The 21,566-nt window shown below is 49.6% G+C and overlaps 7 protein-coding genes and 5 non-coding genes across 12 annotated transcripts; 3 read left to right on the top strand and 9 right to left on the bottom strand.

Annotated features, from left to right (window-relative positions):
• Positions 1-350: 350 nt before the first annotated feature.
• On the top strand, positions 351-435 carry tY(GUA)1. Its single transcript is given in 2 exon segments — positions 351-388; positions 400-435. It is a non-coding gene (tRNA).
• A 431-nt stretch (positions 436-866) lies between these two features.
• On the top strand, positions 867-951 carry tY(GUA)2. Its single transcript is given in 2 exon segments — positions 867-904; positions 916-951. It is a non-coding gene (tRNA).
• Positions 952-1,490: 539 nt separating this feature from the next.
• tY(GUA)5 lies at positions 1,491-1,575 on the bottom strand. The gene is given in 2 exon segments: positions 1,491-1,526; positions 1,538-1,575. It is a non-coding gene (tRNA).
• A 347-nt stretch (positions 1,576-1,922) lies between these two features.
• tY(GUA)4 lies at positions 1,923-2,007 on the bottom strand. The gene is given in 2 exon segments: positions 1,923-1,958; positions 1,970-2,007. It is a non-coding gene (tRNA).
• A 478-nt stretch (positions 2,008-2,485) lies between these two features.
• tY(GUA)6 lies at positions 2,486-2,570 on the bottom strand. The gene is given in 2 exon segments: positions 2,486-2,521; positions 2,533-2,570. It is a non-coding gene (tRNA).
• Positions 2,571-5,139: 2,569 nt separating this feature from the next.
• On the bottom strand, positions 5,140-8,595 carry AFUA_1G14080 (putative integral membrane protein Pth11-like). The gene is made up of 2 exons (XM_747685.2): positions 6,874-8,595; positions 5,140-6,799 (listed from the first exon to the last, which is right to left on the bottom strand). The coding sequence occupies exons 1-2, from the start codon at positions 7,233-7,235 to the stop codon at positions 5,554-5,556; spliced, it is 1,608 nt and encodes a 535-aa protein (XP_752778.1). The 5' UTR covers positions 7,236-8,595; the 3' UTR covers positions 5,140-5,553.
• Positions 8,596-9,420: 825 nt separating this feature from the next.
• On the bottom strand, positions 9,421-10,835 carry AFUA_1G14090 (histidinol-phosphate transaminase; the record flags this gene model as incomplete). The annotated part of the gene is made up of 4 exons (XM_747686.1): positions 9,421-10,447; positions 10,518-10,558; positions 10,589-10,691; positions 10,750-10,835. The coding sequence occupies 4 exons, from the start codon at positions 10,833-10,835 to the stop codon at positions 9,421-9,423; spliced, it is 1,257 nt and encodes a 418-aa protein (XP_752779.1).
• A 359-nt stretch (positions 10,836-11,194) lies between these two features.
• On the bottom strand, positions 11,195-12,739 carry AFUA_1G14100 (phosphatidate cytidylyltransferase; the record flags this gene model as incomplete). Its single annotated transcript, XM_747687.1, has 1 exon — positions 11,195-12,739. The coding sequence occupies one exon, from the start codon at positions 12,737-12,739 to the stop codon at positions 11,195-11,197; it is 1,545 nt and encodes a 514-aa protein (XP_752780.1).
• Positions 12,740-13,199: 460 nt separating this feature from the next.
• On the bottom strand, positions 13,200-14,805 carry AFUA_1G14110 (DNA-directed RNA polymerase core subunit RPB5). Its single transcript, XM_077803961.1, has 3 exons — positions 14,549-14,805; positions 14,390-14,472; positions 13,200-14,318 (listed from the first exon to the last, which is right to left on the bottom strand). Exons 1-3 carry the CDS (start codon positions 14,642-14,644, stop codon positions 13,793-13,795), a joined length of 705 nt encoding a protein of 234 aa, XP_077660130.1. The 5' UTR covers positions 14,645-14,805; the 3' UTR covers positions 13,200-13,792.
• Positions 14,806-14,918: 113 nt separating this feature from the next.
• bfr1 (putative nuclear segregation protein (Bfr1)) lies at positions 14,919-17,002 on the top strand (the record flags this gene model as incomplete). The annotated part of the gene is made up of 3 exons (XM_747689.2): positions 14,919-15,313; positions 15,541-16,728; positions 16,787-17,002. The coding sequence occupies exons 1-3, from the start codon at positions 15,185-15,187 to the stop codon at positions 17,000-17,002; spliced, it is 1,533 nt and encodes a 510-aa protein (XP_752782.1). The 5' UTR covers positions 14,919-15,184.
• Positions 17,003-17,527: 525 nt separating this feature from the next.
• AFUA_1G14130 (uncharacterized protein) lies at positions 17,528-18,607 on the bottom strand (the record flags this gene model as incomplete). Its single annotated transcript, XM_747690.1, has 1 exon — positions 17,528-18,607. One exon carries the CDS (start codon positions 18,605-18,607, stop codon positions 17,528-17,530), a length of 1,080 nt encoding a protein of 359 aa, XP_752783.1.
• Positions 18,608-18,999: 392 nt separating this feature from the next.
• AFUA_1G14140 (DUF409 domain protein) lies at positions 19,000-20,037 on the bottom strand (the record flags this gene model as incomplete). Its single annotated transcript, XM_747691.2, has 2 exons — positions 19,299-20,037; positions 19,000-19,252 (listed from the first exon to the last, which is right to left on the bottom strand). Exons 1-2 carry the CDS (start codon positions 20,003-20,005, stop codon positions 19,000-19,002), a joined length of 960 nt encoding a protein of 319 aa, XP_752784.1. The 5' UTR covers positions 20,006-20,037.
• Between the last annotated feature and the right edge of the window lie 1,529 nt (positions 20,038-21,566).

The following is a 21,566-nucleotide window of genomic DNA, read 5'->3' on the forward strand; positions in this document are numbered from 1 at the left end:
TTATTCAAGTCGGTCGATTTGTTGTTTCCGGTCGCAAGTGGTGGTTGTCAAGGAAGTGGGCTCTGTTTACAGGCTTGTTTGGGTTAAGGACGCGCTACCCTGTAATGACACGAGCACACGTGATCAGAGTATCGCTCAGCACAATAATATGTCCCGCTTCTTATATAGGTAAGGTAGCATAAGTGAGGATGATCATATCCTGCACAGCAATGGATTCTTTGCAGAAAGGTACACTGCATATGTCGGTCATTGTTGTTGAAGAACAGTTGGGAGCAAGGGAGCGCGTAGAGAAGTTGCTTTGCTGACAGGCTTCACTCTATGCATGTAAGTTGGTCAAAAGACCAACAAAACCCCCGATGGTCTAGTTGGATATGGCGTTCGGCTGTAATGGAAATTGTAACCGAAAGGTCGCCGGCTCGATTCCGGCTCGGGGGATGTTATCTTTTTTCTGCCCTTTTTTGCTCATCACTTTGAGCAACTTTCATCCAACAAAATCAATCAGAATCAATTACAGTGCCTTCCTATAATAGGTCAGATATCATGTGTGTAGTTATCTCTGTAGTTATCTCTGCAAGCTGCTCGACGATATTTGAGGCGCAAGACTGCGCCAGATCAGTGCCCAGGCTCCCAACGCCACAACTTCCTGCTCTAATTTCGCTTCGAGGATATGCGACCAAACCAGATAATAAGCTCTTCGTCCCAAACGATACATGCAACGTTGTCTTGCATGGTTCTAACAAAAAGGTATCTACTGAGTACAAGAGCTCAAATCTTCTACAGCCGCGTGTTGCTAAACCGAGTTGGGTCTCTAACTTCCTAGGCTGGCTTTATGGATCTAAAGTTCTCGAAGACGGGTGTGTCCTAAACCCCCGATGGTCTAGTTGGATATGGCGTTCGGCTGTAATGGGAATTGTAACCGAAAGGTCGCCGGCTCGATTCCGGCTCGGGGGAGTCAAGAGACATTCTTTTTTGTGGTCTGTTTTTCAACTGCTCGAATCCGCTTTTCGATTGACTCTGGTATTAGTTCTCTGAAAAGAGTTCGTTCCACTGCAATGGTCTAATTATATGCAGGCTGCATGCCTGTCATTATATGAAGGTATTTTGTATCAATTGGCCCCTTGCGTCCCCACGTGTCAAGAAGCATCAAACCCGTCCAGCAGGACTAGCATCGCCTATCTATAGCTACTTTATATTCAATTGGATCGATCTTTCTTTCTTAGATTTCCAGGATTGGTAGGCGCAAGTCGGTGTAGCAGCTTAGGTATATCAGAGTGAGGCTTAGGACGCCGTACTGAGTAGGATAATATCAGGGACTCACATCTATGGATCGCAAAAGTCAAGTCTACCATACTCCATACCTCGCGCCAAATGGAGAAAAATTCACACCCGCTGCATGGACGACAGTGTGGAAGAGCATCTAAATTTGGTTGAATGGTACTTCCTTAAAAAAGGAGGAGTTACACCATGCAAAAGCAAAAGAATATCTCTTATCCCCCGAGCCGGAATCGAGCCGGCGACCTTTCGGTTACAATTTCCATTACAGCCGAACGCCATATCCAACTAGACCATCGGGGGTTTCCGAGATAATAATAGAGATGTATTTTGAGTTCATAAGCCACCGACAGTCTCAGACACAAATTGATCTCTCTCGACGTAACATATCGTTGGAACGACCGCACCAGCTTCCAAGATAAAGGAGAGATGGTAGAGTGACCCGTCCTCATATCAATCTATTAATGCCAGTAGCTTATACGGCGAGTAAACTGCAACATTGCGCAGGTTCCGACCTCTTTGACTCCCCGATCAAAAAAATAGTTAGCTCTGCCACGACCCCACCACATTGGCTACTACACACCTACGTGGTATCTACGAAAATGAGGAGGCAAAGATCTAAAAAGTAAACAGACAAAAAGTTGTCCTAATCCCCCGAGCCGGAATCGAGCCGGCGACCTTTCGGTCACAATTTCCATTACAGCCGAACGCCATATCCAACTAGACCATCGGGGGTTCAAGGATGTTAGATGAGAATCCCAGGTCGTACATAGCGGCCTAAGTCTGACGTAAGATGGACTCAACGAAGCCCGTAGCCAAATCAGGGTTAAGGTGCTCAGGTAGCAGAGGAGTCTTCTCGGAGTAGGCTTGATTGGTCTCTCCCAATGCCGAGGACTGAAAGAGCAGGATGATAGCAGTCTGTAGGGGTGGTCAAGCGGTTCTTCAGTATAAGGCGTTTTCAGTAGAGTATGCCCTACACATCAGGACTGTAGTCGATGTCAGGGTGCCATTTCGCACAATCGGGGATTTTGCAAGCGTGTTGCTGATAATATTCCGTCAGTCGGCCTGCTCTCTTGTCATGATGGTCTTCAAACATTGGCAGCTGGATGGGAGAAGCCACTGCGTAGCAAGACGAAAGACAAACAAAACAGAAGAGGAGAGATGGAAGTGTTGGGAGAGGAAAAATCCTAAAGTAAAAAAGGGTAACCCCTAATCCCCCGAGCCGGAATCGAGCCGGCGACCTTTCGGTTACAATTCCCATTACAGCCGAACGCCATATCCAACTAGACCATCGGGGGTTTGTAGGTTGCTCAACTGCCTTTATTTTGATCCATGACTCAAAGAGCATTTGGAAACAACTACTTTCTGGTGATAGCCCGATATCAACTAAGGTCTACGATCCATCTGATTGCGTATATTAACATCCTTCTTACGTGTCCCCTGTCTTCTTGTTACATACCACCGTCTCCATCTCTTTAGATTCTGTCAGAGGCACTCCTTCCAAAGCATCGACCAGTGCGTTCAACCTACTGACGACTTTGTCACCGTGGTTTCTGAGCCAGACATGGTAATCACCAAGGATTCCTCGCTCCTCCGATTGACACTGCCAATCTACTGGCCGGATCAGTCTGTGAAGGTTTGGTTGCATACTTCTGGGGATTTGGTGCTGCTGTGAGATGGGATCGCAGCCTCACTAGGTCCGCGACTCGCACTCCCAACCGCAAATGTCTGGAAATAGCAAATGCGAAGCCGCTGCAGCTGATGAGATGGGCATTCTGCGTATCGTCTCCACCAAATATGGTTCTGGTCATTCCTTCTGACAATACTCGCTGCAAGTTCTCTATTTTTCTCTTCTCGCAAACCTCTTCTGCCAACTTGTGGTTTGGGAGCATGACATCAGAGTAGTAAGTTCAGTGGGTCGGAACTGGTGAGTTTCGGAGATCAGTAAAGGCATGTCTACGGTCCCACGCCCAGCCTCTGATGACGGAGTCAGGCGGGTTGAGAAAATTTTCGACAGCATCTGTTCCTCCGATGGCTGCTTTCCAGGCCGCCAAATTTCCTGTAAATTCTCGCCATATTGGAGGCGCCACATTCACATGTCGGCCAGACCATGCCTTGTTCACACTTTCAGGAAGGTATTCTTCCAAATGTTTCGCTTCCATTGTTTGCAACGCGCAAGCCATCGACATTTCCTGGAAGTTGAGGATGAGTTGGTCATCTCTAGACGAGGCGGTCTTGTGCACTGCAAGTGTGACGAATATGGACTCCATGTTTTCAGCAGAATCACAGACGTGGTAGTGTAAAACTGGGCTGAGCCTGCCTATGTGCAGGATCGTTGTGGCTGGAGATCCTCTCATGCAGTTGAGCGCCTATCCCATCGAAACGCCCTGGGTTGCTTCTTCAATAGAGATTTTGCATATAAACACCCGAGTCGTTTGGCTGCTCTCCCATATCACCGATTTGGAGCAACTTGAGAAGGTTCTGCTCAATGTTACTCAACAATGGGGGCATGGTACCAACCTGTCCAAGTTAAATGTCTCAGCTTCGCAGAGTAATTTGACTTTCTGATTGAGGTTTTATCTCGAGAACAGCCTTTAGGGTCTCTTCCGGAGTCAGACTTCAAAAATATACCATAACGGCCTTCGTTTTTGCTCATCACTCTATCTATAATCGTGTCCAGTATTCTCCGTCCGTCAATAGCACTAAAATCGCGAAGAACGAGCGAGTGCCCTTTGGTACCTTGGCCAATGTCTCTGTATTATTTTGCCTGCTCTCGGAGTCAGGAGAGGGTTGGTTCGCTGGCCCGTCTTTGTCTATATCGGGTATATCTCCATCGCTTACGCCCGCCACTTTCTTTACTAGACTGCTACCTTCGGTCTTGATGCTGTGATTCTCCTGTTGTTGTATTGTTTCTCGCTGTCTTTCTAACAGGGAGCGGAGGTCCCATATCGAATAGTCTGCGGCGTCGTCCAGCTCTTTCTGCACGGGTTTCGACCCCTTCCGGTTTGGTTAGGTTCGACGGACGTCTCGTTTGCCTGTTCAGATGCCAGTAGAAGAGCTTCACATTAAAGTGGTAGTCCATGTCACTGGCTTTCTCTGTGTTGAAAGGATTTTCTCCGTCAACTCGGCTACTTCACATGCAGGCAGTGGATGTTAGTCTCCCTGGTAAACCTCTGCAGCTGAACTCTCAGGGCTAATATCGGACAAGTCAACATCTTAATGAGATAGAAGTGCTCGATTGATTTGCTGTTGGTGTGAGCCGTCTGGTAAATAGTCAAGCCTGTGGAATACGGCAAAGAGAATAGTACTAAGAGAGCATATGTGTGACTGCAGTTGAATTATTATATTGTTCAATCGAGCCCCGTTCAATTTTGGTGACAATGGCATACACAATCTTTCAAGCCTGTTATATAGATACAGAATATGGAGACAGAGTAAAGATAACATTCCCATATACAGGTAAAATGCTGAAATAGCGAATATGCCCTGAAACGCTGGATCCAGCATCGATGAAGCTATCGAAGGCAACATATCGCAGGTCTCGGAATGCCCTCTGTGGTGACGCGAGGCAAGCAGCATCATTTCTGATCTTCTGCGCAGACTACCTGACAGACCGAGCAGACAAGACACGAAATCTGAACTCAGACTTGCCGCTCATGTTGAGCTAGGAGGGTGATGGGCCTGATGTACTCAATGGCCAGATACTGGTACTTGATTGGTAAGTGAGTTCAGGTGAATAAGGCAGCATTGATAGTGGGTGCACTATTAGTACCAGCTAACTATTCAGAAAATAGATATAAAGCTAATCTTGCGGGCCCTTGGGACTCCAACACCATAATCTTCTAGAACTTTATTACAAATAACAGTCTTTGCGTGATGAATGTCATGGTTAGCTCCTGTTTCTTGGTGGGCTACCTCTCTAATAGGTGACTATATAGTTATATAAATCTGATATGACTGACTCAGTCTCCGGGAACAAGGATATCCCAAATACACTGGTTGCGACAGATCGACAGTTAGTATGTTCAATGAAATAAGTGAGTATAACCTAAAGAACCCAAACCCATCCAAGTCCCAACCAATGCCAATGTGAAATGTAAAATATAACCAGTGCTGGAGCGCTGCAGTACACCAACGCCATCGCTAAAGCCAACAACTAAGGAAAAAGGTCTTGAATCCATAAACGCAGACCCAGCCGAAAGCTAAACGATTTGAACAAAAAAGAAAGTAGGTCATGATATTATCATACAATAGACTGCGTCTTATTCGGGTGCCAAAGACTCATGGGTCTTTCGAGAGAAGGCCGCCAACATCCTGGAGCTCCACACCATCCGATGTCTCCAGAATAGGCGCGTGCGTATCCCGCTGGGGATGGTACGGAGGCACGGGGAGATCTGCAGAGTCGCTGAAGTGGACACTCGAGCCCCGTCGGCGGCCATTTCTTGTGTTCGATGGGGGGAGTAAGCCCCCGACGTCCTGCAGGAAAGCTCTGCTACCATTGCGATATTGTTGCGAGCCAAAGCTCAGCTCGCGATGATGAGTCAATTCCGCAGAAGAGTTGTGAGACCCTGGCGTTGGGGTGTCGTCCAGTAGCCCACCTACATCGAAGATGGAGACTTTGCTAGGGGAGGAGAGGGCGGCATCATTGGACTTTTTGTGAGGGGTTTTGTTGGTCTCGATGTACTCGTGAGGGCTGATTTTCAGCTCCAAGCTACCGGTTGTAGACGTTTTGTCGTCATCGGTTCCTATCGAGTGACGCTGGTTGCCAAAGGACCAATTCGCGGTCAGCGTCCCTGTTTGGGCTGTGAGGGGATGGTAAGGTACGGCGATTGGCGCTGGACGAGGAATCTTGTGGTCCGAGGCTTGAAGTTCAGGCGCCAGTCGGATCCCCAGGTCTCCTGCAAGATCCGAGTCGCTGCCCCATTGATGGTAGGTGATGGTGGCACGTCTCGTCGAGCTGTGATCCATACTTTCGCTCACCGAGGCCGAACCAACATCCTTCTTGAACTTCGCCTTCTTAACGCCTTTATCTCTGACGAATGAGCCAATGACGACCGCGTTGGAGACAGCGGTCGCGGCTAGAATCTCTAGCGACGCCAGAAGCGATCGGTATTGCTGTGATCCGTGGTGCCAAATTACCGACGGAACACGATAGCAGGTGATCCCAACCAAGATCAAAGACAAGGCGAAGAGCACTGAAAGTATCACCTTGCGCTTCATGGGCATATGCGTCATCAAGACGATCGGAATGGGATAGGCAACCAGAAGCAGGTCGGTGATAATGTCGCATGCACCCATCGTGATCAGATTGGCATAGCCCAAGCGACACTGTGGCCCTGGATCCGGAACAACCTGCCAGTAATGGTCGAAAGGCTGACATTCAACGAGAGTCGCAATCAGTACTGCGATTAACGTCGAGGCCAGGAAGTAATAGATGATCTGGAGGAATATTCGGAGTGACCGCTGCCAGATCATCCCTGCAACTCGTTTCAGAAACTCGCACACGGTGAATTTGGCTATCCAAATGCTGTTCGCGGAAGTAAATCATCAGTATACCTGCGAGGACAAAAACCAGAAATGCAAGGGGGCAAGGCGTATTACAAAATCGCATAGAATATTCGGGCGCCAAGGACCAGCCTGCTGCCAATTTCTCTCTGTCGTATTTCCTCCTCAGTCAGGCCAGCCGTCTTGGTATTGTTCGTGCCATAGAGCAGTACCACATGCACGAGCGCCATCCGTATCAACAACGGGATCACACTAACCATCATCATCTTGTCCTCTGGGAAGAACCGCTCAGTCCGGACATAGCGACCACAGACACGGGTTATAATGAACGCCAGGGAAAATCCGGTCGCCCACCAGCTCACCAAGAGTGTAGGGTGATCATCAAACCGTGTCCGAATGTCCGGGGGCGTCTGCGAATAGATCCCTCGTGTGTTCAGCATCGATTGGTAAAAATCCATGGCCGCTGAGCCACCTCCGAAGAGGGGCCAGGGATCAACAGACGGCAGAGGCGTTTCTTATTTATGAGGATCAATCGATGACAAGGGGTCCTGGAGAATTGCAGTGTGACTCGGGAGGCTTCAAGTCGATTTACATCGTTCAGCCCGAGTACCATCGATGGGACCACAGTCAATAAAGCGCACGTGCTCTAATTCCGGGGAAACAGTGTGGGGGAGGCAAACTAAGAGATCGGAGGGGAGAGGATGGAGAATTTCAGGCGACGATACTTAGGGGTTGAGTAAGGTGGGTATTGATATATGGAGATGAAGCGCCAGCGGAGAAGTGCCCCAAATAATGATGATAAAAGTAGTAGTAGAGTACAAAGATCCCCAACTATTGTTGATACAAGTAGAACAATTGGGAACAAAGATGACGAGAGAGCTCGAGACGGAGCTTCGGATTCACCGCCGTTTTCAGAGCGTTGATCCAGTTGATATATAACAGGTATCTACCTAGGTAGCAAGGAAGAGAGTTGGACAGGCTACCAATCTAACAAAGAGTCGAGGGTGAATATTAAATAAATAAGCCACGCCGCGACTTCTTCGTCCTAGGGTAACTGGAAGGATCTCAAGGTAAAGTAGCGCGATGAGCGCAGGTGGAGATTACACTGGCCGGTCAGTCTCTCATTGCCTCATCGCCATGGTACTAGAAAAGCACTCAACGGAAATTGAGAAAAACCCAAACTCAATCCAGTCAGCATATACAATCTACCTCTAATAAGGGTCAGAGATAACCAAGGCCCGAAGATAACGCCGGGGATTGGGAGGGAGGGGAAAACTTGGCCCCTTGGTGAGTGGCCACTGACTATTAGCTAAGAAGCTCGTGTGATAGCCTTCTGATATGAGAACGGGTATTTTGAGGCACGGTGACTGGAATTGGACGCTGGAGATACGGGAGGGCAGGGAACTCGCTTAGATAGACTTGTGGAGAGAGAAAAGTTGGAGATAAGTTCAAGGCTAACGGTACGGGCCAAGATGGGCGCAGCCAAGATGAATATACGATGGCAGGCAGGCGATGGCGCTGAAACCGAACCATCCAACCATCCAATCCATCCAACCCTTCCAACCCTCCAACCCATCCGACCCATCCAACGACCGACCGAGGATGAGATGGAAACTGGACATTGGATCATGACAGATTGGTTCTCTGGGGGGTCTAACAGCGTTGGAAAAACACTTGATCCATGGATCATTTGGAAGGGAATGGCTCAGGACTCGGTCGCGATAACAGTACAGACTGAGGGGACTTCGAGTAAAACACATGACAACAAATACCGCAAAGCCTAGGTTGATGATAACGAGGCAATCACTATTTCTCGAGTTGATTGCATGTTAATCAAACCGGATTGGCCAAGACTGATTACCCCGTGGACTAAGCTGCTTTCGAGGAGATGTTAGCCGACGCCATAGCACAAACCCTATAATGATCTGGGCTGTTACGATACATACCACTAAGGTAGACTACTTTCCTCAGCTCTGAACAAGTGTTTTTTTAGTGCCATGTCGCATCGAAATGGACAATCACCGCTTCCATCTCAAATGTAACTTATACCATCCATCATAAACTCGACTGAAATGATCTCAAGCTTTCTTTTGCAGTCTTTTACTTTGTACCACCGTCTTGCTCGCCCCACGTGGAACGCAGCTGACAGGGCGGATGTTACGGAGTACTCTGAAGTCTAAACTGTACATGAGTCGGACAAGGGGAAGGGGAGATACGTAGACGCACGACAAACTTTGGCCACGACGGGACAGGGGAGAGAAAATCAACCGTTTTACATCCCAGATTGATATTTCCGATCCATGCTTGTGCTACGCCAAATGCACAGACAGACAGACAGACAGACAGGCAGGCAGGTAGGCAGGATTGGGGCCGTGCTTTACCTCTGTACGTACAACCTAGCTTATCTACTCCGTACCAGGGCACACTGTCCATGCTTTGGAGATAAAAGATGCAATGTGGTATGCAACTATATCATACGACTTTTCCCTCATGACTTGAGGGAGTCCAGCGCGGATTCGTGCCAGGTAGCTTCCACAAGTATCTCATAAACTATATCTAAGTAATAAGTAACCCGAAAACGAGTCCCATTAAGATTGCTTTAGAACAATCGGCCAACAACCTGATTGGCCTGATTCTCCTTGTTCACCTCGTCCCTGACTGATTTGATTCCACCCCTTTCAGGAGACCATCTAGCACGGCCCTCAACTCCCGTAGGAACCGAGTGACTTCTTGCTCTGTTCCTACAGTGATTCGCAAACAGCCCTCACAACCGAGTTCCTTGCCCCGGAACCGGACAACAACGCCCCGCTTCTCAGCCATAGCCTCGTACGCTGCCAAGGCTACGGCGTTACTGGGCTTTCCGCCTTCACTGGCAGGTTTGTCCAGCATCTCTACGAGGAGGAAGTTGGATTCCTGTCCACCAAGGAAACGACCTACACCTGGGATCTTGGGGAGCTCTTGTAACATGCGTTTGCGCTGAGCGATGATCTGTTCGCGATAGTTGCGCATCACGGCCATGTTCTCGGGTGACAGGGCGGCGGTCGCGATCGCACTCGTCGGGCTGGAGATGTTGTAGGGGGCTTTGAGACTGTTCAGGAGCCGGGCAATTTCCGGGCTGGTGAACGCAACGCCAAGTCGGATACCTGCTAATCCAAAGGCCTTGCTCAAAGTTTGCATCACGACCAGGTTGGGCCATTCGGTCACCCACTCGGCAAGACTGGAGCCCTCGGGCGCAAAGTCAATGTATGCCTCGTCCACGATGACCACCCCGTTCCATGTAGGGTGCTCCAGCACCTTCTGGATGTCTTCCTTCCTGATCAGGTTCGCGGTGGGGTTACCAGGGGAGCAGATATATGCCATTTTGATCGTCGGGTCCGCAGACAACGCCTCGTTGATCTTGTCCGGCTGCAGCTGGAAGCCATTGTTGACGTCCAGGGGCACCTTCACAATCTCGACATCGTTGACTTCCGCGCTGACCGCATACATGCCATACGTAGGAGGACACGTAAGGATCTTGTCCTTTCCGGGAACACAGAAACATCTCAAAAGAGCGTCAATGGCCTCGTCGGACCCGACGCCCACGAACATGTTCTCCGGCCCCAGGTCCTTTTGTGTGTGAACGTGGGTGTTGCGAAACTTGCAAAACAACTTCTTCAATTCGATCTGGTGTCTGCGATCGTACATCATGTCAGTACAAATGGGTTGCGTTTGCATGCGACCGCGGAAATCGCTGAGCTTACGGGTCTGGGTATCTGTTCAAGCCCAGGAAATCAATCTCCGGCTTCGAAGACCCCGACGAGCCTCCGTTAACTGTGGGTTTCTTGAGCGTGCCTTCAGAATTGAGCGCAAGTCCTGGGCCGTAGGCGTTCTCGTTCGCGTCGAGCAAGATGTTCGTCCCGTCATCTTTGTAGTCACTGACTCATTAGCTCTGGCGACGGACTTTTGCAAGGAATGATTCTATGGGAGACACACTCTCTTGCGCATCGGTAAGGCTGCAGCCTCAAGATGTTCGGCCGCGCGCATTTTGAAAGATCGAATGGCGACGATTTTGGAGCCATTGCGTTGCGTTGGATGAGGATCTAACACGGAATTTCTTGGACTTCAGAAAATGGTGGGGTGAGGAACAGCGGGGAGATAGAAGATGATAACTCCGGAATCCGGTGTCGGCAATCTGACTCAATTAACTACTTGCACTGAATGATGACTCAATCCGGCCCACTGTAGTAGACTGTTCTATAACATTTTGTTTATTGTATGTCGAATGATGTGAACGTAGCTGGTGACCGAGTATAGTAGTTACATATGTACTTCATGAAGAAAAATCGAAGAACGCCTCAATATGCCTTAAGGATTCCAAGAATCGCCAATCCGTACCGCCCGTGTATTGATGACACCCAAGATGAATTGCCAGAAGCGTCTATTCGTGCTTCGAAGAAGGAGACTCCTCGGATGAAGCTTTAGCTTTCCGGCCTGAGGTTCTGTACTTGCTTTGCTTTTCGCTCAAATAGCGCCAGGTTCTGCTGATCCCTGAAGTAAACAAACCCTTGATGGTCTGAACGGTACTTGGCCAACGTATCGTTTTCGTTATTGACGCCTGTATTTCCTTTTTGAGGTTCTCATCAGCCGCGATCCGTTGTTCGAATGGACCGCCCTGCCTCCGTCGCACTACTTCCGAGTCGCTGTCGCTGCTCTCCTTCATCATTTTGTTGAACTCGACTTGGGGTATTTCAAATCGAGACTGATACTGGAAGTACAACTTCTGCTTGAATGATTCGGGTAACCGGCGTACCATATTGCCCCGCTTCACTGGGTCCATGTCCTGTGTAAGACGGACATTCGCATTGGGGTCGTCGATCCAATCTTCTTCCGTGCAGCGCCTGTCGTTGAATGTGACGTTGGGAAGATTCTCAATGAGAGGTGCATATAGCCGCCGGAAGTGCGCCATTTGGCCCGAGACGATATTCCGCACTTTCCGGGGGTCCTCCGCCGGTAGTGACATACGAAGGTCTCCCATATAGCTGATCCCCGCGATAGTGGTGTAGAGCTCGAATTCGCTGAACTCGGCTGGCAATAGCAGCAGCGCTACCCGGACCGCAGACAGGAGGTTAATCTGGTTGGCTAAGCGCACCCTGGGGTGGTCGCGCAGGATCTTCACTGGTTTCTGTAACCGTCCGGCGAGATACAATGTGTCCCATTGACTAAGATCCCTACACAGGGTATCGAGGTTCACGACTCCGTATTTGATCAGCGTACCATTAACCGTCACGTAAGGATTGAAGTATACGCCTGCCCCAAATCTGTCTTGTACCTGGGAAACCATATAAGACCCGGTAGACCCCAATGCAGAGTAATGGTCACGGTGTTGACTCAGGTTCAGTGCGTGCCAATGCTGAGTATATGATACTCCAAAGATAAAATCAATCATCTTGCCCTTGCCCTGCTGCATATTCTGAATCGCTGCCGGGGCCGATGGGTGACATTGACTGGACCCGGCTGCACTGCCGGACTGAGGGAAGACACCGGAACCATAGGCGAAAGCATATCGGATCGGAGCGCGGAACTGCCACAGAATCTGACGCAAGGCCTCTTTGAACTCTTGATTAATGATCATATGCTGGTTGACGCCAAAGTCTTTAGACGGTAATTCTGAAAAGGTAGAGATTGAAAGATTTGGATTCTCGTCCCAATCCGCTGGCTCAGAGAGCGAGGAGGAGGTAGAGAACGACGCTGTAGATTGCGACGGCGTCCAGGGACCATGGCCGGGATGATTGGAGCTTCTTGTTAAGGAATCTTGGTTACCGGAGGGTAAGAAGGTATCGATTGATGAACGCGAACGAGACTCATTGGAAAAAGAGCGTAAAGAATGCCGGGCTTGGGACCATCGCGGGATTGACGGGTAAAGAGACCGTAAACGCATGTAAGAACCCGACTGAGTCTTTGCAAAAAGAGCCTGGCGGATCATTGGATTAGCATCTTGCTAAGCTAAGACAAGGTTAAGTGATAAACGTGGGAAGGTCTTACGGTCACTTCTTGCATCATCACGATTCCGATGAAGGAGAATGAAGGGAAACGTGTATAGCAGGTGGCAGGGACCGTGTCAAAAAGCAAACGACAGTTGAAATCAAAATCTCAAACCAACATCTTCGGAAATAAAGAACAGATTAGAATCGAGAATCTATTGAAGAATTTGTGCAATAACAAAAAAAGATGGTACATATGGCCGAGGAGCACCAGCAATCATGATTCGAGAAACATCAAGTAGGTAACAAGCAGACTCAACCTAAATCACGGGGGCGGCACACTCTGCGACCTGACGTCCGGAGTACTCTCGGCAGCGTTCTCGGCCTGTCCAGTGTCGGCGGCTATTATACGAATAGTATCCCGTGGGGCTCTCGCGGCCTGAGGCATTAAAAGGACCGATTGACCATCAAGTGTCTCAAAATCGAGACTGAAGTTGGATTCGGCTATCTTATCCAAGCCTCTGTATGAGTTTCGACTGATTCCATACCTTAAAGTGGTTATCTAATAAGAAACGTCGGACTCGCATACATACATAAAGATCACAGAGAAATGCAGAAAGCTTGGTGACGAAACAGTTCCCGACCAAAATTGAAGTCTCTCTTTCGCCCATGCGCCATGCTGCCCATAATACGTACAAGTGGACGAACTTTTTGATGTTCTCTTCTGTGCTTTCTTGATCCCCTACCTGCAATCATTTTTTGCCGTTGTTACCACGCAACAAGACTCTCCAATTTTGGTTTCGTTATCCGAGGGTATAATAATAGTTTCAATCCAAGATCACTTCCGGGCGCATCCCGCTGAGCGCAACGAATTGTACCGAAAAACGTAGACCCTGGTCCTCTAAAGAAGAGCCGGGAGACAGGAATATAACCTCGGAGGGCTCCAGTCCGACTCTCCGCAACCGACTCATGAAGATGTGAAAGGCGCACAAAAGGTCTTTTGCGAAGGATTGTATCGCGCAAAAAGGCATGTGTACTGGTGGAGTCCAGCGCGATTAAATTACCCAGCGATAACTGGCATAGCGACCGGCGGTTTCACTCTTTCGGATAATCTTGACGACCTGTCCCCGTCGCAAACCCAAGTACCTCGCAACAGGATCAGAGACCTGGATACGAGGCAGTTGCGACTCCTTCAGTCGATACCGTTGGAGCAAATTCTTCTTCTCCTCTGGGCTCAGCAGGACATGTTTGGGAACCAATTCGTGACGGGTGATGTTGACTAGTAAATCCTGCTCCTGGAAATGCTCACAGATACGACCGGGAATACCACTCAGTAGGCGCACGGCAGATGGGGAGATTGGCGTCTGAGTGATGAAGACTCCGGTGTGGAAGTTGTTCTCATCAACAAAGTGATTGAATGCTCGAACTTGCTTAGTACCGACACCGGTGGAATCGGCACAGAACTCAACATAGATAGTACCACAGTCAGGTTGAGGGTCTGGGTTGGCGGGGGTGGGCAAAGGTGTGTATTTGGCTTGCATGGCTGCTGTGGGACGAGCGCTGATTTTCATCTTGGTGCGGCTGTATGGTTGGAGAAAGTGCGTTAGACGAGTTGAACGGGGCTCCCAAAGAGGTCCAGGGTAGTCGCGTACTCAGGAAATCCCACAGGATCCGCATATTTCTGTCTAAATTCATCTAGGGGAATTTGAATCTCTTCTTCTGTGACTTCGTACCCCTACAACAGAACGATCGTGTAAGCATAACCGCACGACAACGTAACGCAAAGAAATAGACGTCTCAAAGAAACTCACCCGATCCGCCAGCATCTCAAATACCGTCCTCCAGGTTCGCCAAAGTCTGGTCATCTCGCGGTCGGCCTCCGCAGAGCTGGTGTATTCTTCATCCATGGCTAAAAATTGAAGTAACCGCGTCTGTCTGCTGCCTCACTGAAAAGAATTTGTAGCAAGCAAAAGAAATGCTATCCCGGTGAGAGCGCTGAGCAATATGTCAGACGCAGACGGGAGTTGTATGGAAGAAAACTGGACGATAAGTAGGAGTTTGGAGACCGTGAGTGATCGAAGTTCTCGAAAAATCGGGCGGACCTGCGCTAAGAGCGCCAATGGGAAGCGCCGCCAACCAGAAGAGAATCAGACGCCAGTAAGAACAAAGGCCAGGCTTACCATAGAAGAGCTAGGGGAAAAAAAGAGAGGAGTGAGCCAGGGAAAGCTGAGAGGCACGAGTTCTCGGTCCCTTTCCCCAACTTTCCGCCTACCTGGCAATTATCAATTATTTTTGTGTATCACTTTCGTGTCACTACTCTCGTTTCTTCCCACTCGCCTGAGCTGCGTCTTTCTGCGATTGATCCACACGATCAATCTCGGCTCACTCTTGAGTTTCTCTCACTCATTTCCCCTTTCTTCTCCCCCCCTCTTCAATTCTCAAAAGTCATGGCTGCCGCCGCCAATGCCGCTCCTGCCACGGAGCAGAAAGCCAGGCCGACCAAGCCCAACGAGGAGGCTTTCAAGGCTGATCTCGCTCAGGCTGAAAAGGAGCATGCTGCTGTCCAGGAGAAATTGGTATGTGAGGTCTCCGTCAATTGATAACGTCCATTGTTCTATTGCTTTGTTGTTTGTTCCATGCTCCGCACAATGCACCTCTTTTTTTTTATTCACACACCTCTACCCCTCCTTCTGTGGAAAAATGACCCTCACAATCTCTACCATTCCCTCTTCTGCTTTAACGATATGTGTTTACAACTAGTTGCAAACTGCGTAACATATATAAAGATACTAACTATGCGCAGAACCAAATCAAGGCCAAGATCGAGAGCGCCAAGCCTAACAACCAGGACTCACCCTCAGCCAAGAGACAACAGGAACTTCGTGCTGAGCTTTCCTCCATTCGTCAAAAGCAGCAGGGATTTAAGGCCTCAAGAACGAGCACCCAGGAGAAGATCAATGCTCTGGAGTTGACCCTCAAGGCCCGGATCACCGAACAGAATAACTCCCGCACTCGCATGCCATTCAAGAATGTCGAGGACATTGACCGTGAAATCGCCCGTCTCGAGAAGCAAGTCGACTCTGGTACTCTCCGCTTGGTGGACGAGCGCAAGGCCCTCTCCGACATCTCAACTCTTCGTAAGCAGCGCAAGAACTTTGCTGGCTTGGATGAGCAGCAGAAGGTTATCAACGACCTGAAGGCGCAGATTGCTACCCTCAAGAAGACTCTCGACAACCCCGAAGCCAAGGCTCTGAGCGACAAGTACACTGAGATCCAGAAGGAGCTCGATGCCATCAAGGCCGAGCACGACAGTGCCTTCAAGAATCTGAACGCTCTGAGAGACGAGCGCACTAAGCTGCATGCTGAGCAGCAGAAGAAGTGGAATGCCATCCGTGAGATCAAGGACAACTACTACAAGGCCCGCAAGGCGTACAAGGAGTATGAGGATGAGGCCTGGAGGATCCGCCGGGAGAAGCAAAAGGCCCAGCGTGAGGCCTTTGAGCGCGAAAAGAAGAAGAAGATTGCGGACAAGAAGCTTGAGGAGGCTTCCCGTCCCGCTTACACCGACGAGATCCTCATCGCGCAAGGTCTTATCCGCCACTTCAACCCGTCCTACGACTTCTCCACCCTTGGTCTTGATGACAAGAAGGATCAGTCTTCCGCTTTCCGTGCTCAAGTCGGTCGTACCGTTGACGACTCCAACATCAAGGGCATGAAGGTCTTGAAGAAGGAGGACCGTGAGGAAGACTACTTTGTCGGCACTGGCGGCAAGAAGAGCAAGAAGGGTAAGAAGGGCACCGCCAATGGCAGCCCTGCTCCCGGAACTCCTGCCGAACCCACCAAGTTCAACCTCAACGTCGGTGTCATCGAGGACTTTGCCAAAGTCAAGATCGACCCTCCTATGAACCAGTCCGATGTTCCTGCTGTTATCGAGAAGCTTGCCGCCAAGATCACCGAGTGGAAGGCGAACCAGGCCGCTAAGACCCAGGAGGTGAGTTAACACAGCGATTTCAATGCTGGCAATTTAAATGCGCTAACCTGTTTGATAGAACATCAAGAAGGCTCAGGAGGAGATCAAGCGTCTGGAAGAGGAAGAGGCGAACTCTGACAGCCAACGTGCTACCGACCATGCCAAGAAGGTCGCTATTGAGAACAGCGGTGTGAATGGCAAAGTCTCCGCCGAAGCTGAGCTGAAGCAGGAGAACGATGCCGCCGCAGATGTCTCTGAGGAGCTTCAGAAGGCTTCGATTGAGGATACGGCATGAAGAGAACACGACCGATATAGACTTGATCTATGCCCATCGCGTGCACATTCCATTGCAGAAGCGGGTGCTTTTTGACATTCAAGATCTGCAGGAGCTTCTCCGAAGTTTGCATTCTCATTTTCCGCGATTTTCGAAGCATTGCCAACCTGAGCCTTTTCCGGAGCCCTCTCCTCCCTTCCCGTACCACCTACATGAGATGCCAGTAGAATTTGCCATGGCTGACTCCCAATTTCCTTTTCTTGTTCTGTCTTTATATACTCATGTGATACAGCCTTCTTCTGGAGGCGGCTCGACATTTCCCCTCGTGACATATTCTCTCGTGTAATTTCAGGATTCATTTCCGTCCTGCTTCCTGTCCCGTGTGCCATCGCATGCAACCCTTGTCTCCTCTCCTGATTCATGTGGTCTTCAAAAGTGTTTGCAGAGAAGGCAAAAAAGATTGGTTTAGCGAGTTCATTTCAGCGTGTAAGTAACGACATGAGCGACTGGAAATACTATTCAGGAGATCTTTGCCTGCCTGCTGCTTCAAGTAGAGTATCCTAACATATCATCTTGGGGGAGATTGCTGCCCTCGTGATCAAACACCTCTGTCAAGAAGCCCATAATTGTATCTAGCTGGTGCAAATGTAAGAGCGAACCCTCGCCCTGCGGTGAACTTGGACAAGCATCCCAAACCACCTTGACGAACCCCAAGCGGTTCAATGTCTCGTCGACTGTCAACGCTGTTTGAATATCCACACATGGATCATCCTCCAGATAGCTCAGAAGGACCGGAGTCTCTAACATCGAATCGGCCCCCGGATCCACCTCCACCCCGTCCGCTCCTGCCGAACCCTCGGACGCTCCCATCCTCGCCTCGTTTTCAACAAGCAGCCCCCGGCCCCGACCAGCTAAGCTCCCGATCCTCTCTGGGTGAGGAACCCACCCGCTCACACCCACAAACCCACCCAGTCGTCTCTGCGCAGCGAGTAATGCAGCAATCGCAACGGCCATCCCCTGCCCGAACCCACCCAGCACCACGCGACGACTGTCGCCGTCCAGCCGGATGATTTCCTCTTCTACTACTTGCAGGATGTACTCTACGCAGGTTTCTAGATCATCGTTTTGGTCTGCGTTGTTGTTGTAATTGTTGTCGACGTCTTTTGTGGAGGGGCTGAGCTGTGGTTGTGGTTGTTGAAGGGAATTTGCGCCTGGGTCTGTGTCTTCGTTCGCATCGGTGTCGACAGCGACGGCGACGTCGACATCGACATTGATCCAATTCCCCCTGCTTGCGTAGCAGATATCTATCTGCCGGGGCTGAGCGGAGGGAAACACCCAGCGGCAGGAGGGAAAGTGCTCGAAGATAGATTTGGGATTTCCAGCTGTCGCTGTTTCTGTTGCTGGTGTTGTTGAGACGTCCAGCGCGGCGGCCAGCTCGGCGCCTGTGCTGTTTGTGTCGTGTAGGAGGATGACAGTGGAGGTGTGAGAGGGGTTGGAGGGGAAGTAGACATGGCGGGGTGGGAAGAGTTGGGGGACCATTTTGGAGGCATCATGGATTGGGGATTGAAATTGAGAGGGAGTGAGGGTGATGTTGTTGTTATATACCTGTGTGATAGTGATCGTCATGTCGGTACCTGCTTCGAGGTGCGTAGCGTAGCGTCACTTGGACCAATGCCAATTCAATTGTGCCTAAGTCAATACGGTACCTTATAGAGATTGCAAACCCGGTTTTCTGTGCCTACTGTATTTTCAATGTTTTGGAGTGACTTTTCCCCTGCATATACTATGAAATAATATTGTATATGATAAACAGGTGACGGTGAGGTAGTTCAGCTTTGTTGTTCCCGTAGGAGCAGTCATGCCGGCGGTAAGAAAGAAGCAAAAAGGACGCCCTGAACAGCTGCATAGCAAATCATATAGGTGATTGCCACGCTTCCATACGAACGCTGCTCCTGCTCCCCGAGCTTCTTCTTGTCCAGACGGACCACGGAGTACTCCTTCATAAGGAGATCCGCGATTTAGAAATACCACACGGGATAGCCCGAAGACATGCGGGTAATGATCTGAACATGATGTTTTGAAAATGTCAAGGCAGCCAGGATGAGCTGGGGAGCCGCCAGGCTACGCAACAGGCGGCCTGCTCCTGTCAGCCTGCCTGATTCAACGTTGAGAGTCCAAAGGGCAGAATAAGTCATGATTGCCAGCATTGGACTGGCCAAGGCGAACAGGGGGATATTGGACACAGTCCAATACCGAAGAAAACCATTGTTCCTATGGGACTAGTTAGCGGCGTAACGATACTAAGTTGAAAACATACCAATAATGGTCCTGGACGAAGCTGGAGATACTCGGAAGGGTCCTACGACACCATATCCTTGGTTCATCATGGCCCGTAAAGGGGTAATTGATGCAGAAATCCCGGTAAGCGATGTATTGCGGGACCACAAAACCAAGAGCGGTGCAGATACCAGCCACGCCAACGGCGAGTAGCCGGCGAAATTTCGCGAAGGTTATAGCCCCGGTCAAGGAATACAGCGCTCGGATTGCTTCCTCGAGGAAGAGAAGGCCGTTGAGGATCCCATTGCTGCGAACCGTCGTAGCTAATCCGCACAGGATACCAGCTAGCGGAATAAGAGCATCTTTGAGACTGGTAGAAGCCCCCGATGGGCTGAAGCTCTGAACGAAGAGAAAGTAGCCAGTGAAGCTCAAGAGTGCGTAGGTACTCTCCCCGTACGGAGCTGAAAGGAAAAGTCCTGCAGGTGAGAATATATGTAAGCACGCTGCGATGAACGCGAGCATGCGACCCTTTCTTCCGGAAAAAATGGCACACCCCAGACAATAGAGGACTAGTACCGACAGGCCATGAGCTGCATGAGCTATGATAATACCAGCGACGTGCTCCCTAAAAGCGTAGTCTACAGCGCCTGTCTTTTGGAGAGCTGGATAATTATTAGTCCGCCAGTGTACAGCGGGCTCAAAGGCGCTCACCATTGGCAAAGAAATTGATGGGCTTGATGAAGCCATAACCGAATGCCTATTCTTGCTCGAAGGTGTAGCCCCGGCGTGCGGCCTCGGTAAAGTATATAGCGTCCCACCTGGTCAGCTTGGTGGAAACCTGGAGCAAGCTCGCTGTAAATGGACCATCACTGACTGCATTGGTTGCATGACGGTCCAACCGTAGCGTGGTTGAAGTGTCGTAGCCAGGGCCAGGGCTGAAGACGGCCAGGAGAAGTAAAAGTGCTTTCCAGAATACAAAGACAGCCAGTAGTGATTGATAGGGGCGATTGAGAGACATTCGGGATGACCACGACATATTGTGACGACACCCAGCGTGCAGAGACAGACGCGTGGAGCATAGGCGCGGCCGAGGTGTTGCCATGTAACCTTCACGTAGCCCACTGGAGTGCGATAACCCTACTCTATGGAGTACTCCGTACAGCATGCTTAACATTAATCTGATGACTTCAACATCTTTATATGCTGAAATCGAATGCATTTTTTCGATTTTTTGTCTTTTGTAATTTTGCATCAGTTCAGCCCTTGATGTACATTTATAGAGTCCTGTCTGAAAAGACGTCTCAGCCATGTTATCCTCAACAAGCCATTCCGATGAACGCTTGCAAGCTGCACTCTCGTAGTCGGTTACCAGGTTTATATTGCCTGATATAGGGTTCTAGGGTCTAAATCCTCGCCGAGAACATTTATACACATATATAACAGGGGAGGAAGAGACTCTCCTGGGTAGATCTTCGTAAGATGTTATCAAAGGTCATTGTCAACCTCCAATCTTGCGGCCAGAGCAACAACGCAATATAAAGGAAGATCTCCTAGAGCACGTATCTCAGTGACAGCTGCCTGCCATTTCTGCAGAAAGGTGTTGTAATTGCCGTTTAGACCGTACTTAATCTGACAGATCTTCTTCCAGAGCAAGAACAAACCATCTCTGCCTAACCGCTCATAAAGGCTTTGTAGCTTTTCAAAAGCCAGTACTGCGTCTGCAAGGCCAGAGATGTGAGCTATTGCAGCATTGTTAATGGTGGCATAAAATATCAAGTACTTGGTAGTTAAGCCGAGTGAATGCTTCCGTTTGCTGTTCGAAGCGTTCCAACAGCTGATGATTGCAGATATTTCGATCATTGATTAAGTCATTGATCTCCTTGTCTGTCACCGTTACCTGGTTTAGGACAGCAGCAGCGGTTGCTGCAGGAGCTGGAGGACTCTCAGTGGCATGTTTTTGGGCTAGCTCTTCCCTGCATTTGCGAAGGAGGCTTTGCCGTACTTGTTCACGATCAGTAGAGTGTTGATGGATTGGGTGCCACGTATCGTCGCTTTAGGAGCTTCCAATACTTGGTGTTCCTGCTGCAAAGATATCCCTAGAGCGCCTCTATCCAGACGGACCAGTTAAATTCGCCATTCAGGGTAGGGGCGACCTTATGGGGTTTGATGTTACTATCCATTTCGATTGGCTAGATTGACGTGTCACAATCGTTTTAATGAAGGAAGGGTCTGTGTGTCAGGGGATAAGCGTCAGCACATACAATTATGGGATGAGTTAGTAAACCATAATGCCTGAGGCACACAAACA

This window comes from Aspergillus fumigatus, chromosome 1 (genome assembly GCF_000002655.1).
Source record: "Aspergillus fumigatus Af293 chromosome 1, whole genome shotgun sequence".
NCBI classification, from domain to species: Eukaryota; Fungi; Ascomycota; class Eurotiomycetes; order Eurotiales; family Aspergillaceae; genus Aspergillus; species Aspergillus fumigatus.